The sequence below is a fragment of the Aegilops tauschii genome, chromosome 2 (genome assembly GCF_002575655.3).
Source record: "Aegilops tauschii subsp. strangulata cultivar AL8/78 chromosome 2, Aet v6.0, whole genome shotgun sequence".
NCBI lineage: Eukaryota > Viridiplantae > Streptophyta > Magnoliopsida > Poales > Poaceae > Aegilops > Aegilops tauschii.
This window is the reverse complement of record NC_053036.3, coordinates 61,187,464-61,202,613: the sequence shown is the minus strand read 5'-3', so window position 1 is coordinate 61,202,613 and position 15,150 is coordinate 61,187,464. Positions and strand designations below refer to the sequence as shown.

At 49.6% G+C, this 15,150-nt stretch overlaps 2 protein-coding genes and 1 pseudogene across 4 annotated transcripts; 2 read left to right on the top strand and 1 right to left on the bottom strand.

Annotated features, from left to right (window-relative positions):
* Positions 1-1,271: 1,271 nt before the first annotated feature.
* Positions 1,272-3,071, top strand: LOC109746385 (peroxidase P7). Of its 3 annotated transcripts, none has more exons than XM_073509526.1 (3): positions 1,272-1,889; positions 1,965-2,156; positions 2,227-3,071. In XM_073509526.1, exons 1-3 carry the CDS (start codon positions 1,683-1,685, stop codon positions 2,782-2,784), a joined length of 957 nt encoding a protein of 318 aa, XP_073365627.1. In that variant the 5' UTR covers positions 1,272-1,682; the 3' UTR covers positions 2,785-3,071. The 3 variants fall into 3 exon arrangements, with proteins under 3 accessions (XP_073365627.1, XP_073365625.1, XP_073365626.1); XM_073509524.1 differs by having other exon boundaries at positions 1,274-1,889; positions 1,965-2,120; XM_073509525.1 differs by having other exon boundaries at positions 1,279-1,889; positions 1,965-2,081.
* An 887-nt stretch (positions 3,072-3,958) lies between these two features.
* LOC109746386 (uncharacterized) lies at positions 3,959-13,844 on the top strand. Its single transcript, XM_020305499.4, has 9 exons — positions 3,959-4,483; positions 8,063-11,238; positions 11,325-11,468; positions 11,547-11,582; positions 11,706-11,795; positions 11,877-11,941; positions 12,013-12,463; positions 12,708-12,984; positions 13,068-13,844. The coding sequence occupies exons 2-7, from the start codon at positions 10,294-10,296 to the stop codon at positions 12,461-12,463; spliced, it is 1,731 nt and encodes a 576-aa protein (XP_020161088.2). The 5' UTR covers positions 3,959-4,483; positions 8,063-10,293; the 3' UTR covers positions 12,708-12,984; positions 13,068-13,844.
* On the bottom strand, positions 5,193-7,368 carry LOC141040731 (uncharacterized; annotated as a pseudogene).
* Positions 13,845-15,150: the final 1,306 nt, after the last annotated feature.

Below are 15,150 nucleotides of genomic sequence, written 5' to 3'. Positions count from 1 at the left end.
CTTGACTCGTGCATCGACGATTATTGCATGCGCCTTAAGAAACTTGCTGACGAACTTCGCGACCTTGGGGAGCGGGTCTCCGACGACCTCCTCCTCAGCACGCTCACCGCCGGTCTGAACGAGGAGTTCGGCAACGCGGCCTCCAACCTCACATTCCTCCCGGACCCGACCTTTCCTCGGGTCGTGGCCTATCTTCGGTTGGAGGAGAGGAGGATGAAGATGGTGAAGTCCCGGGCCACGCACACGGCTCTCGCGGCTGGCACCTCCCGCGCCGCTCCTCCAACGGCGCCGCAGCCGCCGCGACCTCCGCCGCCGCCGCCAGCATCGTACTTCCTTGGGGAACACGCTCATCGCCTTCGCCTCCCTAGGGTTTCATGATTCCCTTTGGGCCTGGTGGGCCCTGGTCAAGGTCGAGACTGGGCTCCTTTACGTTAGGCACCCCGGGTTTGGGACCCCGTCAGTATGTGTCATAGGGCATTGCCTATGTACTCAGGTTGCCACATTGTAGCATGCCCCATGTTTATGATACTTCTTGGACTCTTTTTGAAACTTCAAAAGATGTAAAACCACCCGAAATAAAAAAGTGAAGGTTTGGAAGATGTTTTTTGTTTTTGTTTTGCATTTGAGGTTCTAAACAAATCTGAAGTTGTTCATGGGTGTGGAGAATGCTATGAAGTACTCCCTCCGTCCAAAACAAGTGTCTCAACTTTGTAGTAACTTTAGTACAAAGTTATACTAAGGCTAAGAAACTTATTTTGGGACTGGGGGAGTAAGGGCCAAAAACAAAGCCATCAACCAAAATGATCATTTCTGCTCTATACACAAAACACAAATGAATCTCTCATGCAATTTCATAACACGGCATAGATAGACATACATCTCGAAGAACTTTTGCGGGTCGTCACTTCATAGCATTCCCTACATCCATTTTCCTTTTCATTTTTCTTTCGATGAACAGGGAGGCCTCTCCCCGGTTCCATTAACAAGAATGAAACCAAACAGAATCTGTTCTTTACATCCCTGCTGAAGTTCAGAGGGTTCATACTTATTACAGACACGTGCATCAGTGAAGCTGATGCCTAGATCGAAAATACAGAGAAATAAAACGAGCCGGGAGAGACTAGGCTTTCATGTTTTTTGAGATGCACAAATTACAGAATCACATTCAGTGCTGGTCTAGCGTTCATTTCAAACGGCCTTTTGAAAGTTTAGAGTTTACTGTTATCAATTTCATAGTTTGGAGTTCTAGTCAGACCAGCTCGCATCTTCATGTCATGCCCGCTGGTGAATTTTATCTGGACTGTGGTGAGAGATGTTTTTTTTGGTTTCAACAGAGTTCTCTCAGGCTTCTGTGGTTGGTTCGATCAAGTAGAACCAGCAGGTTCATCCATCTTCGATTTAGGGGCTTTGGTTGGTTAGAAATGACATGACGTTTGGAAACAAGCAGTGTGATGTTTCAATGACACGATCGATGTTTGAAATGGTACAACGTTCGTGTATCCAGCTACCCGAATACAAGAGAGTGGTTCATGTGCTATTCGTGAGATCATATATAGGAGGTTCTTAACAGGTTATGTTCTACTACCGGCCGGGGCATTTGAGGATACAACTTTTCTGGTTCATTGAGTTGGTGAGCCGTCAGTTGAGGCCAGCTGTTGATTCTCTCGCAAGTAGTGTTCTTGATGGAGCGACGCGGAACGGCGGCGGTCGTGCTTCTTGCGGTGGCGGCCCTCGCCGCCGCCGAGGCGCAGCTCTCCCCCGCGTTCTACGACGCGATCTGCCCGGCGCTGCAACCAACCGTGCGCCGCGGCATGGCGCAGGCGGTGCAGAAGGAGCCTCGCATGGGTGCCTCCATCCTCCGCCTCTTCTTCCACGACTGCTTCGCAAACGTAAGTTGCACCCGGGTCGAAATCTTCCTCCTTCTGGTTCGACCATTGACGCGGGCGGGTGGGCGGGTCTTGCAGAGCTCCGACGGTTCGATACTGCTCGACGACACGCCCAGCTTCACCGGAGAGAAGAGCGCGGGGCCGAACGCGAACTCGGTGCGCGGCTACGAGATTATCGACGGCATCAAGGCTCAGGTCGACGCCTCCTGCAACGCCACCGTCTCCTGCGCCGACGTCCTTGCCCTCGCCGCCCGTGACTCTGTTTTTCTTGTATACGGCTACGCCATGCTCTCGAGTTCGAGTTCGACTAACGCTGGGTGATTGGGCTGATGGCGTGCAGCTCGGGGGCCCGAACTGGACGGTGCAGCTGGGGCGGAGAGACGCCCTCACGGCCAGCCCGAACGTGAACCTTCCAAGCCCTCTGTCGTCGCTCCCCGCGCTCCTCTCGTCGTTCAGAGCCAAGGGCCTCGACGCCCGCGACCTCACAACGCTGTCCGGGGCGCACACGGTCGGCTTTGCCCGGTGCTCGAGCTTCCGCGCCCACGTCTACAACGACACGGCCGTAGACTCGACGTTCGCCGCGCAGCTCCGCGCCGGCGTCTGCCCTTGGACTGGCGGCGACGGCAATCTTGCACCGCTGGAGCTGCAGGGGCCAAACAAGTTTGACAACAAGTTCTTCAGAGACCTGATCGCCCGGCGCGTCCTTCTTCGTTCGGATCAGGAGCTCTTCGGCGGCGGCGCCGCTAGCAGCAGCACCACGGACGGCATCGTCCGGGCGTACGCCGCCAACGCATCCCTCTTCGCGGACGACTTCGCCGCGGCCATGGTCAAGCTGGGCAACTTGGCGTTGACCGGGAGCAACGGCGAGATTCGGCTGAACTGCCGGCGGGCGAATTGAATGAAAGTTTATCGATGCAATGTGTCCTGCGGTGCAGGCTATTCTGGTTCTCGTCCAGTTCCCATTGACGAGTTCAAAATATCAGACAGAATAAATGCCTGGACACTCTACAGGCATGTTTCAGACCTGATTGTATGCTTTGCATTGTCCAAATTCAGGCGGCTTGGGGTGTCATTGTTCGGCAGTTTTCGGGGCAGTTCATATGTCGTGCTAGGTAGGATAACCGATCCGATGAGGTGATAATTGATTCTGTAGTAGCGTATTGATGAGGGAGGCTTTGTGCTAGCGTATTCATATGTCGTGCTCTGGACACACACTTCCGTCTACCACTCCTATGCCGCTGTTGTTGTTGTCCCATATCTTCTCGCAGGGCTCGTCGGTCAGCTGGGAGGACGCTCCTACTACCATCGATCGACATCAATCAAACACCTGGTGTGCACATCACTATAATTTAGTTAACTACTACCTGAGTAGGAGTCTGAAAGCCTGCTCCTACCATCGACATTAACCAAACACCTGATGTGCACAAGCATACATCACCGGAATTTAGTCAAAATCATCTCAAGAATGCCTCGGTGAGCCGGACAGAGCCTCGCTGAGGACATTGGCGTTGACTCGCTGGCCAGCAACAGCAAGAACACGACGGACAGAAGCTCGGGAGAGACGCACGTGCGTGAGGTCCGTTCACTCGACCTCGTCTTGGCACGCCATGGAGCTCGTCGCACACGCCAGCCGCCGGTTCCCAGTATGGCGATGTCCGACCACCGTGGCGCCCACCAGTAGCAGCAGGGCAGCGAGGCAGAGCTGGAGTGCCGATGAAGACGGGGAGGGAGACGAGGGCAAAGCGGACAGCATGGAGCGACGCCTGGAGAGCGGAGTGCACGTGGCAATCGAGCAGAAGGATTCGGGGTGGGCGAGCGAGACGCTAGCGCCCTTGACGGGAACAGTGGCGACAAGGAGAAAATCGGCTATTTGCCACTTTCGATATCGGGCTTCGCAAAACTGCCACTCATTGGCTTCGTAAAAATGCCACCTAGTTTCTGTACACTTTGATTACCATGCCATTTTTCCTTTTTTAATTACTTTTCTTTTTCTTTTCAATTTTCTGGCACCTGAAAGGACCAAAGTACCCTTGTGTCTTTCTACCTTATTCAATCTGTTTGTGGTCTGCTCTGTATCGGATTGCTTTGAGGCTAGCTTGTTCGTGTCGTCATGGACTCATGGTAGCTCGCCGCCGTACCTCGTTGATGCCCGCGCGAGCTACCCAACTCGCCGCCCTAGCTTGACCACGCCTGAGCGAGAGACTGCAAGTCACCGCCGGTGCTCGCCCATGGCTGCGCGCGCCGCGGCAACTCGCCCTCGTCACTGCAGCTCTCCGCCGGCGCTCATCCATGTCTGCACACGCCGGCGCAGTTCGCCCTCACGTCGCGGATGCTTACGCATGCCAGTGCAGTTCGCCGTGGGTGCTCGCGCCCCTTGCGGATGCTTGCGTGTGCCAACACAGCTCGCTGCGGGTGCTCGCCCATGCCTGCGCGCGGCAGCACAGCTCGCCCTCCCCTGCGTGTGTTGGCGCAGCTCGCCCCGCGACATGCCTGAGAAGTGGGTGGCGCTGAACATCAGCATCAGTGGCATGATGGCAGCAGCCGTTGGAGGAGATGGATGCGTGTCAAGTTCTGAAGATGTTGAATGCAAGCAACCTGTAAGTGACGTTTGCTATAACCTTTAGTTGATGTTGGATTGCAACTTGGTAATTACATCAAGAATAGCATGTCATGTTTAAGTTCATGTCCAGAATCAATTGAGCAACAATACGACAAATAAATAATGCCGCAAATTTCAGTCCATAAGCTACTTGCCACAATGTCTTCTTTTGCACTTACTGTAGCTTATTCAGAGACAAGAAATGGAATTGTGACTAGAAAAAGTATGCAGACCTCAAATTTTAGTACATTGGCAAGGGAGAGACATATAGACCCTTCAAACATGATTGATAGATGAATACGGAATGTGTTCACTTCTCACAAAATAAAGTGATGAGTTCACATAATAAGTTCACAGCTCAAAAAATATATGAGCTAACAGCTCAGAGAAATTGGAGAAATTGAGTTCACATAGAAAAAACTACTTGTGGAGTTCACATCTGACATAACTGTAACATTAATTTCATAGAGATCATTCATTCAATTTGTAGCTTCCTTTTTGGAGTCAGCTTGTTTGCTGGAGCTGCAGTAGGCATCCTCCTCTTTGGAGTTAGCTTCTTTGCTGGAGCTGCAGTGGGCATCCTCTCTGGAGTTAGCTTCTTTGCTGGAGCTCCAGTGGGCATGTCCTCTGGAGTAGTTGTGGTTTGTGAAGTACCCTCTCCCAGCAAGAAAGCAAGGCGGCTGCACGTATATATGTTATCACATTGAGATTAATAGTTTTCTTCTCATTTTTGCATTGTAGAACGAATAGTTATTTTTCATTGCTGATTACCTTCTAGTGACCATGCCTGGGCTGTCTTGTAGTATTTGTTCTCTAGTTGGCCTTTGTGGGGTGCTAGGTTCAGCTGGCCTAGCTTTCGTAACATTCTTTCTAGGCTTTCTCTTCCTGCAATTGAACAAAAAAGTTTATTCTTGGCATGAGTTGATAATTTGAGATTTCGTTGAAAGAATAACACTTGCCTTTTTTTTGTTCCATTTAGTGGACACTTGTAACTAGCTTGCCTATGGCCTTTTTCACCACATTTCTTGCAAGTCACTCGGCCTCTAATCATTTTCTTGCCCTTAGCATTGGTTGGAGCGGTGCTACCATCATTGGAACCGTCATTGACACCATGATTGACACCTTTCTTCTTGTGGCCACCTTCAAGACATCCTTTGATCCTCAATTTCCTATTTCTTCCTTTATTTCTTTTCGCAAGTGGTGCCCCCACGACAAATGGCAGCTCCACTCGTGGCCACTGTGATTTATCTGTCATTGGTTCAATCTCTCTCCCATACGCAGCTATGAATCTGTCCACTGAGTAGTACTCATGCACAAATTGTTCAAGGTCTACTCTCTTCTGTGAGGTCACAAAGGCCAAGACATGCTGACATGGCTTACCAGTGTGCTGCCATTCAAGGCAAGTACACGTCTTTTGATTTAGCTTCACAATATGTCTTTCACAATTCTTGCTATTGTCCCACACCTCTGCACTCCAATTAGCAGATTCCACTACTTTCAAGTGCCCCAAACCTCTAGTATTTGCTCTCAGCTCAACCATAATTGCTGGTAGTATCCGTCCAGATGGTAGTCTTTCTCCGATCCTTCTCCTCTTCCTCCACAAAAGCATGATCATCTCTCTAACCTTGTCAGCTAGTTCAGCAACAAGTAAGTCCTTAATGTCTCGGATCTAATTGTTAAAAACCTCTGCTACATTATTAGTGATGTAGTCACACTTAATATCTGGATTGAAGACACACCTCATCCACTTGAGAGTATGGTACTGACTTAACCAGTTCCATACCTCACTTGATTCTTTAATAATTTTTGCCATATGGTCTGTGAACACATCTTCCCTATAAGCCCTTGCTGCAGGATACATCCTTCCAAACCCATGGAACCTTTTTACAAAATTCTTCATAAGATGGTAAAAACACTCCCTTTGTTCAGCATTGGGAAACACATTCTTCACCGCATTCTCTAATCCTTTGCAAGCATCTGTGCACACTGCAAGAAGTGGAGGATCTCCTATTGCCTTCTTAAGTTGATTCATAAACCAAGTCCAATTGTTTTCCGTCTCAGATGCTATGAACCCAAAAGCAAGTGGATACATCCAATTGTGACCATCAACTGCTGTAGCCGAGGCTAAATGGCCATTCCACCTTCCATTCAATGCAGTAGAATCTATACTTAGATGTGGCCTACATCCTTCCAGAAAACCATCAATGCATGGTTTAAGTGCACAAAAAAAACCGATGAAAGTACACATTACCATCTATTTCTAGTACTTCAATCTCCACAACACTTCCAGGTGACCTCTTGAGTACCTCAGCCTTCCATCTGTATAACATCTCAAAACTCTCTTCCCATTTACCATAAACCTCAGCGAGAGCTTTTTCTTTTCCCCTCCAAACCGTGTCATATGAAATTGTGACAGAGTGTTCTTCATGCAAATTTTTCTGTAATTCTTTAGCACCCATACTGGGTGAATCTCTAAGGATACTGACAGCCTTGCTAGCAACCCAGTTCTGAGATGGTGTTATGGTCTTCACTCTGCTGCTTGAAATACAATCATGTTGATCAACTAAGACCGTGACCTGCACATATACAGTTTTAGAAGGAATGGATGTTAGATAGTAAAATAGGACAGACACACACACATATGTAATTTATAATTAATAAATGGAGGTTAGATAGTTATCCATATTTCACCTTTATAGTACATTTATCATCCTGTAGGCTGCCAACAATTCTCCAAGGGCAATCTTCACTTGACTTGCAGAACCCTCTAAATCTCTTCTTATCTGACTTCTCCGTGCCTAGATCAAACTCTTCATTGATGGCAGCTTTTCTTACTGCTAACCTAAATTCCTTCATTGATGGATACATAGTGCCAAGGTCCATTTTTGGCTGGTCCTTATCATATGTAATCACTACTTCATTTGGTATGGCATCACTAACAGGAATGGCAGCACCTTCATTATCGACCCCCTACTCAACCATTCTACGACGCTTTGGTTCAGTCTTTGTTTTTTCTCTTCTTCGTCATCCTTCAAGCCCAAAATCTCACATAGCTGATCCTCACTCACTAGTTCAATTCTACCTTCATCATCATGTGTCTCTACTATTTGTAAGTTATCCCAGTCAACTTCTATGATAGGTGGTGTTGGTTGTACAGTTGAAGAAGCCTCAACCAATAAATATGGATTATCAGTACTAGTACTGCTACCAAGCGCGACCTCTGAATCATGCCTATTCCAGACAATTAGGAAAACATGAACACAAGACTGAGTTAGTGATCAGATTTCTACAATGCATGTATCTAGCTCAACTTAAATTATGACATCCAATGCAAAAAATATGTCTAATCATCCTCTAGTTCCTCAACATAATTTACTACTTCCCTTTGTAATTAAGTTTACATTATGAACACTGCTTCTGTTGTAAATTGACAGCCTATCACTGCCACCAGGATAACAATGAAAAAACTACCTATGTTTAATTAATGCTTACATTATGTGCGCTACTTTTGTTGTAAATTCTTCTCAATAAGATGGTATATCATCATTCTGATTTATACATCAATGGTTATCAACAGGTAGTAGATGAGGGATGATGACCGTGCTTCCCACAGATTCCATACGTCACATCAGGAGCTTTGTTGAACTGGAATCAAACGAACAAACCAAGGGAAAGGTAACACATAATACCGTCCAGAAAGATTGGGTTCCATGTCGCCACTGCGGTACTGGGTGACGGGCAACACGCGATGCCGAGGAGATCGGCGGCACGTGACGCCGAGGAAATTGGCGGCACACGGCGTTGAGGCAATCAGCGGCGTTGCGACGTCCAGGAGATGGGGGCGGCGTCCAACCATTGACCCAAGAAGTCTTGGCGACCAGGGATGCGGCAAGCACGGTATTCACGGCGGGCAGCACGCACTCGTCCGCTTCAAGTGCTGATCTGATGCCAAAGTACGTGAAGATAGCATCAGGGGTACTTTGGTCCTTTCAGGTGCCAAAAAATTGAAAAGAAAAAGAAAAGTAATTGAAAAGGGAAAATGGCATGGTAATCAAAGAGTACAGGAACTAGGTGGCATTTTTACGAAGCCAATGCTGAGAGTGGCAGTTTTGCGAAGCCTGATATTGAAAGTGGCAAACTTCCGATTTTCTCGGCGACAAGATAGAGAGAGAGGGTGACTCAAGGGAGAGAGATTGGCGCGGAAGATGTGTATGACACGTAGGCCCGCATTGCTAGTGAGAGAAGCGATTACCCAGTCGGGATTGCCCTTTTCCCGGTGTGTTGTGGAATTGTTACGGCAGATGTCCTCGAGCTAGGACTTAGTCGTGGAGCCATCGCAACTAGGAAACTTGAAGGGGTTAATGCGGGACAAGGAACACGAGGGTTTATACTGGTTCGGCCCCTTACGGTGAAGGTAAAAGCCTACGTCCAGTTTGAGGTGGTATTGATCAGGGTTACGATCACCAGGGAGCTAAACTGCTATGCCCGGCTCTCGATGAGATTGTTGTCGCCCCTAAACTGCTGCCGGGTCGTCCCTTTATATAAGGAGGCTGACGCCCTGCAGCTCTCAGAGTCCCGGCCGGCTCATAAGAGTGTCCGGCTCGGACTCTCAACTATTCTTGCCTTACACTACAAGTTCTACCATAACAATGATTGTAACTACGGGCTTTAAGCCTCTGCCGGGTCTTAAGCGCATCTTCGGCCCACCGTCTTTAATCTTGGCTCCGGGCTTCTGGCAGTGACCATACGAGTAACCCGGCCCCTCCTGGCGGGTGACTCTAAGGTCTATATCCTCAACATTAGGCCCCAGATTGATTTGAGCCGGCTCATGTCAATCTTCAATTCTTTCGACAGAAAAAATCTCCGGCTTACCATTCGTGTGAAGGCCATAACCCGGCATGACGTCATCCTCTGGACTCCGGATAATCCGCCGTGACGTCATCTTCCATTAAACCCGTTTTTTACTCCACCAGATCCGCAACGGATCTTTGCTTTTACTGTCATCCCGAAAATCGAGGTGTTGTGGGGGGAGATAACCACGCCACGACCTCCTTGATTCTCGCGCCCGCTTTATGAGCTCGCCTTATAAATAGGCCGGCCCGACGGGCTCTTCTCACGCTCGTTTCTCTGTCATCTTCTTCCTCTCACTGTCCCGTGCTGCTCGAGCTCCGCCGCCGTCGCCGCCGCGGGTCTCCTCGTCATCACCAACTCAGGCCGCTGCATCACCCTGAACGGACCAGAGAAACGTGACAACCTCCATGGCTCTCCAGCTCCGGTAAGTCTTGCTTGTCCTGTAGGATAGATCTACCGTAGGGTTCGTCCGCGTTCTTCGTGTTCATCGCCATTGCCACATACTCCGGTAGCTTTCTTTTTTACTGCTCCTGTTGATCTTAGATCCGTATAAACTTACTGCGGTAGACATTTAGCACCCATTTTGCATGCAAACAAACTTCTTTCCACTGCATAAAGTCCTCCTTCGAGCTCAAGAACTCCCCTGCGTCCGTATTTTAGGTCTAGAAAATTTTCTTTGGACCGACCATTTTGATCCAAAAAAGTTACTGCAATATGTGAAACCTGTTTTACCACACTTAGTAAAAACTACAACCTTTGAATCTTGGCGGCTTACAATTCCGGTTTAAAGAAACCACACACCATAGAATCCTCCGGCTTAACTGTGATAAGGCCGTAGACAATCAACTTATTCTGAATGCCCCTGCGGCTTAAATAACCCACTGTACCTGAGTATATACCATTAGTCCCCTTCATAAACCGCCACCTTAGTTTTGAACTGTAGATCACCTCCGACTTATGATTAACCCGGACGTTTTTTCTTTTTGTCATAGTCTGCCGATTTTCACCATGCCTCCCAAAGCTCCCATTACTTGCAACTGGATGAGGTCCAACGTCACCAACGAGACCCTAGCAAATTTTGTTAAGTCCGGATATCTGCCCAAGAAGGAAGTCATGTCCTACCGTGCCCCTGACCTGTCAGAAGAGAGACCACAGCCAAAGGACGGGGAGGTAGTGATTTTCGTGGATCATATGAGCCGGGGCTTCGCACCGCCCGACTCAAAGTTTTTTAGGGACGTGCTCAACTTCTTCGACTTGCGACCTCAAGACATAGGACCCAACTCAGTGTCCAACATCTGCAATTTTGAAGTCTTCTGCGAGGTTTACCTTGGAGAAGAACCTAGTCTGCTGCTCTTCAGAGAGCTTTTTTACTTAAACCGCCAGAACGAGTGCGCCAATGGGCCAAGTCTGGAATTAGGTGGTATCTCCATCCAGCGGCGTAGGGACTGTCTTTTCCCTTACGTAGAGCCGCCGAGCCACCCCAAGGACTGGAACATGACTTGGTTCTACTGCCAAGATACGTCCCCGGCTGATGAAAGCCCACTGCTCGGCTTTCGCCCAACACGTCTAGAGCGGACTCACCCATTGTCGGACAAGCTGACTCAAGCGGAGCGCCAGCCTCTGCTCCCCACTATCAACAAGATCAAAGCTCTCCTGGGCAATGGTCTGAACGGAATCGACCTGGTCCGGGTCTGGATCTCATGGCGAGTGATCCCATTGAGCCGCCGCCCCGGCTTAATGTGCGAGTACACAGGGCGAAAAGATGACCCGCAGAGACACAGCCGCAATGATCTTCCAGAAGACGTTGCAGAGGAGGAAACCAAGGCTCTTTTAAACAAGAGCCTGGCAGACTGCGGAAGGACCGGGTTAGCCCCCTTCTGCAAGACCAACCCAGCCCCAGCGGTAAGCCGCTGACTTTAACTTTTTATCTTCTTCTGCATATAACCTTCATCTGAACCGTTTTAAGAATTCATCATTGTATTTTTCAGGCTGTTGATAAGTTCTGGCGGGTCAAATATGACCATGAGGCGGCCAAGAAGGCCAGGAAGGCAAAGAAAGCCGCCCCTCGCAAAAAAGGAAGCAGGCCTACTGCTTCGGAGCTGATGCAATTAAGCGACAGCTCCGAGTCAGAGGTAACCCCTAAGCCTTTAAGTTCTTGCTGTATTTGTTGTTTGTTGCTGTCCGCCTTATCAACACTTGCTCATTGACAGGATGACACCGGCGCCAGTAACCCGGTGGTTGAAGAGGTAATGTCACTTTCCTCCGACTCAGAGCCCTTGCCACAGCTGAAAGTCCGAAGGGTAACCCGGAAAGTAAGCTTTTCCCATCCTTTAGCTTATCGAGACCCTCAATTTATTTTGAAGCGACAGGTTCATGAAAGCCGGCGTCACACCCGGACCAACAAGGACACCGACCTCTCCGCCGGGTTACCCGACGCAACAAGGAAGCGCCGAACTGAGGTTTTTTCCCACTTGTACCCCTTTCATCCGTTGGCGGGTGTTATCCGTCCGCCACTTAATTTTTCTGACTCCAATTATCAGGAGACCTCCCCTTCTTCGGGCGACTCTATGCAGTCGAGTCTTCCGACTTTCAAGACCGCGCCCAGGTAATAACAACCATCTCATATTGTACTTGTCCTTACTTACCCAAGTGTGCTTAACACTTCTGTCCTTTCAGTGCCCAGGCAAAACTCACCAAAAGAGCGAAGAAGACCAGATCAGCCGGAGTGCCGGATTTTCCTGAACCGGCGGTGACGGCTCAAGAACCGCCAGCTGCCTCCGCCCCCGAAGCCACCACTCCAATGGACACGGCACCTGAGGCCACTGCCCCAACTACCAAGGCAACGACCGAAGCTTCGATTAACCCGGAGGCCTCCGGCTCAGCTCCACCAACAGACGACCCAGACGTGGTAATCACCCGGACGGAGTTTGTTGAGCCCGGGAGACCGACCGTTCTGGCCAAGTGCTCCGCTAAGGGGGAGTTGCTGCAGCCCCACCGGGCGAATCTGGACCTCTCCAACTACACCAACCTGAGCATTGGAGAGCTCGTCTCTGGCTACATCAGCCAAGTACACAAGAGCCGGGACGCCGAGGTCGCCATGGTAAACCAGATCCAGCAAAAATCTTAGGTATCCTTCTGCTGTCTTCTTACTTACTGCATAGTTACCTTCGCCATGCTAGCCCCCAAGTCGACGACTTATGATTGAATATGATTGAATATGTTGTAGACTTAGGTTCCGTCTTACTCAATTGAGCCGGCAGTATGTAGATAGATACGTTCAATATGCATTAGCCCCCAAGTGCCAAGTGTCTTTGCTTGGAAAACGCTTGGGACTTATATAATGACTGTTAATAACCCGGAAATTTATACAGGCTGTTGGCAAGAAGCTAGAGGCGGACCTTGCGGATCTCAAGAGCCGGATGAAGACGCAGGAGATGGAGACCCGGAAGGCAAACACTAAGTTTGTATCCAGCATCGCCGCTCAAGAGAAGCTGAAGACAGAATTCGATGCTGAGCGGAAAGGCTGGGCCGAAGAGAAGGCCGCACTGGTGACCCGGGCGGAACAGGCGGAGAAGGCTCTCTCTGAGAAGACCGCCGAGCTCTCCGGCCTAAAGCGCCAGGTTTCCCAAATGGTGGCCGCCATCTTCGGTAAGTCGCCTCACCGGCTTTCATCAAGCTTTTATATTTCATGATTCATCCTTGTCGCCGGTTTATCTGATTCTGTTAAACAGGTCCCAGAAGTGCCAACCTTAACCAGAGCGTGATCACCAAGCTAAAGGCCGTGTATACCCTGGTGGAGCAGCTCTACACCGGGTCACAGCGTGCCTTAGCTGTGGTGGCCCTATCCAACGAGGTGCCTACTCACCTGGCAGAAGTCCTGCACCGGCTCGTCGTTCTGCCTCAGCGGATCCAAGAGCTACGACGGGCCTCTGCGAGAGCCGGAGCGATCGCCGCGCTGAGCCGGGCCAAGGCATTCCTGCCGGAGTTAGACCCGGCGGACATCGCCCTTGGCTATCCCTGAAGGAAGACGGCTCAGCTTTCGATCAAAAGGACTTCGCAACGTGCGTGAAGGCTGTGCGCCCGGTGGCCACCCTTATCGGGAACGACACGGATCTGACCAAATACCAGCCGGGTTATGATGCGGAGAATCAGAGGATTCCAACCCCTCGCTATGAAGCCCTCAACCTGATCCCTCCGGCTCGTCAGCACACCTTCGCCCCGGAGATTGACCCGGCCGGGTTAATTGACGAGGAAGCCCAATTCGAAGCTCTCAGCGGCATCGACTGGAAGTGAGCAACCTTCCAGGTTTTGGGATCAGCCGGAGGAGAAGATAGGAATGAGCCGGAGACTTCAACTCAGCGGGCATCGTGACTCGGCTGGCGGTTTACCAAACAATGCTCCACCCGTTTTAGACTTGATGAGTTTTTGTAATAGAGTAGGTGCAACAGTTCATCTCTGTCGTGCCATCGTGCACGTATTGAATGCGAAAGTCCTTTGAAGTTGTCTCCTTGATGTTTCTCCGGGTCATAACCATCCCTTTGTTTTTCTCAACCTCAAAGAGGTGCCTTTAAGTATCCTGCATAGAAAGGCAAATCACAAGTCTCAAGGCGGCTTACCGCCCTGAGAATCAGGTGTTTTGGATAGATAACCCGGAATATGAATCAAAAAAGACTGGTCCTCAATTATATCCTTAACACAGCCGTAATAACACACTTAGCGGCCTGTAAGCATACTTCCGGTTTAGATAACCCGGGTAACAAGGTTGGTATCTTAACTCCGATTTACCTGTCTTAATGACACCCATGGTTTTCAACGAACACTGTAAACCAATGTTAAGCCGGCAAAGTGAGACCCGGCCGTACACATCTTGACATAATCAGAGTAAATTTGTGATAAAGCAGAAGAACTTAGGGGCTTCCGGTTCGAATACGACCAGAAACCCGGCCCAAAGGGGTTAAGCTAAGATTCGGATACGATCATATAGCCCCCAGTGGGTGTGGCGATGCCAATCAAGAGGGTACCGACAGCTATGTTCTGTTTGGTTCGAATACGACCCATGTTTGAACAGGAAGCCCCCAAGTGATTTTAAGAATTGTTTAACGACGCTGATTCGAATACGATCCACGTCGGTTCTCAGAGGGGTTAAACTATGATTCAAATATGACCAAAGATAACCTCCCAATGAGCTCGGCACTTTGCCAATCAAATGGGTATCGACAGCTATGTTCTCTTTGGTTCGAATACGACCCATGTTTGAACAGGAAGCCCCCAAGTGACTTTACTGCTTACGGCTAGATTCGAATACGATCATAAACCGGATCCTCCTTTAAGTCATCATGTAATCTTGCAATAAGAACAACACGTGTATAGTTGGAGGGGAAAAAAGGACAGAGGTCCTGCTTTATTGCTTATCATAATATATACATGGCTGAGAGAAATATGTACACCACGAGAGCCGGTGGCTCAAGTGTAGTAAGGCCGAAGCTGAGCTATGTTCCACGGCCGACGGGTCTCCTCCTCCGACTTACGTGAATCTTTGTGCTCCCGAATGTCAATGAGGTAATATGACCCGTTGTGCAAGTTCTTGCTGACCACAAAGGGCCCTTCCCAAGGTGGGGATAACTTGTGTGCATCTATTTGATCCTGGATGAGCCGGAGCACAAGGTCGCCTTCCTGGAAGACCCGGGATTTGACCCGGCGGCTATGATAACGGCGCAGGTCTTGTTGGTAAATCGCTGAACGGGCCGCGGCCACATCACGTTGTTCGTCCAACAAGTCAAGAGCATCTTGGCGCGCCTGTTCATTATCCGTCTC

Excerpts from the sequence above, each read along its gene's own strand:
- LOC109746386 (XM_020305499.4), top strand. The coding sequence starts at position 10,294 with ATGATTAACCCGGACGTTTTTTCTTTTTGTCATAGTCTGCCGATTTTC. Across the intron at positions 11,469-11,546 it reads GCGACAGCTCCGAGTCAGAG|GATGACACCGGCGCCAGTAA; the intron begins GTAACCCCTAAG and ends GCTCATTGACAG. Across the intron at positions 11,796-11,876 it reads CAAGGAAGCGCCGAACTGAG|GAGACCTCCCCTTCTTCGGG; the intron begins GTTTTTTCCCAC and ends TCCAATTATCAG.
- LOC109746385 (XM_073509526.1), top strand. The coding sequence starts at position 1,683 with ATGGAGCGACGCGGAACGGCGGCGGTCGTGCTTCTTGCGGTGGCGGCC. Across the intron at positions 1,890-1,964 it reads TCCACGACTGCTTCGCAAAC|AGCTCCGACGGTTCGATACT; the intron begins GTAAGTTGCACC and ends CGGGTCTTGCAG. Across the intron at positions 2,157-2,226 it reads CCCGTGACTCTGTTTTTCTT|CTCGGGGGCCCGAACTGGAC; the intron begins GTATACGGCTAC and ends GATGGCGTGCAG.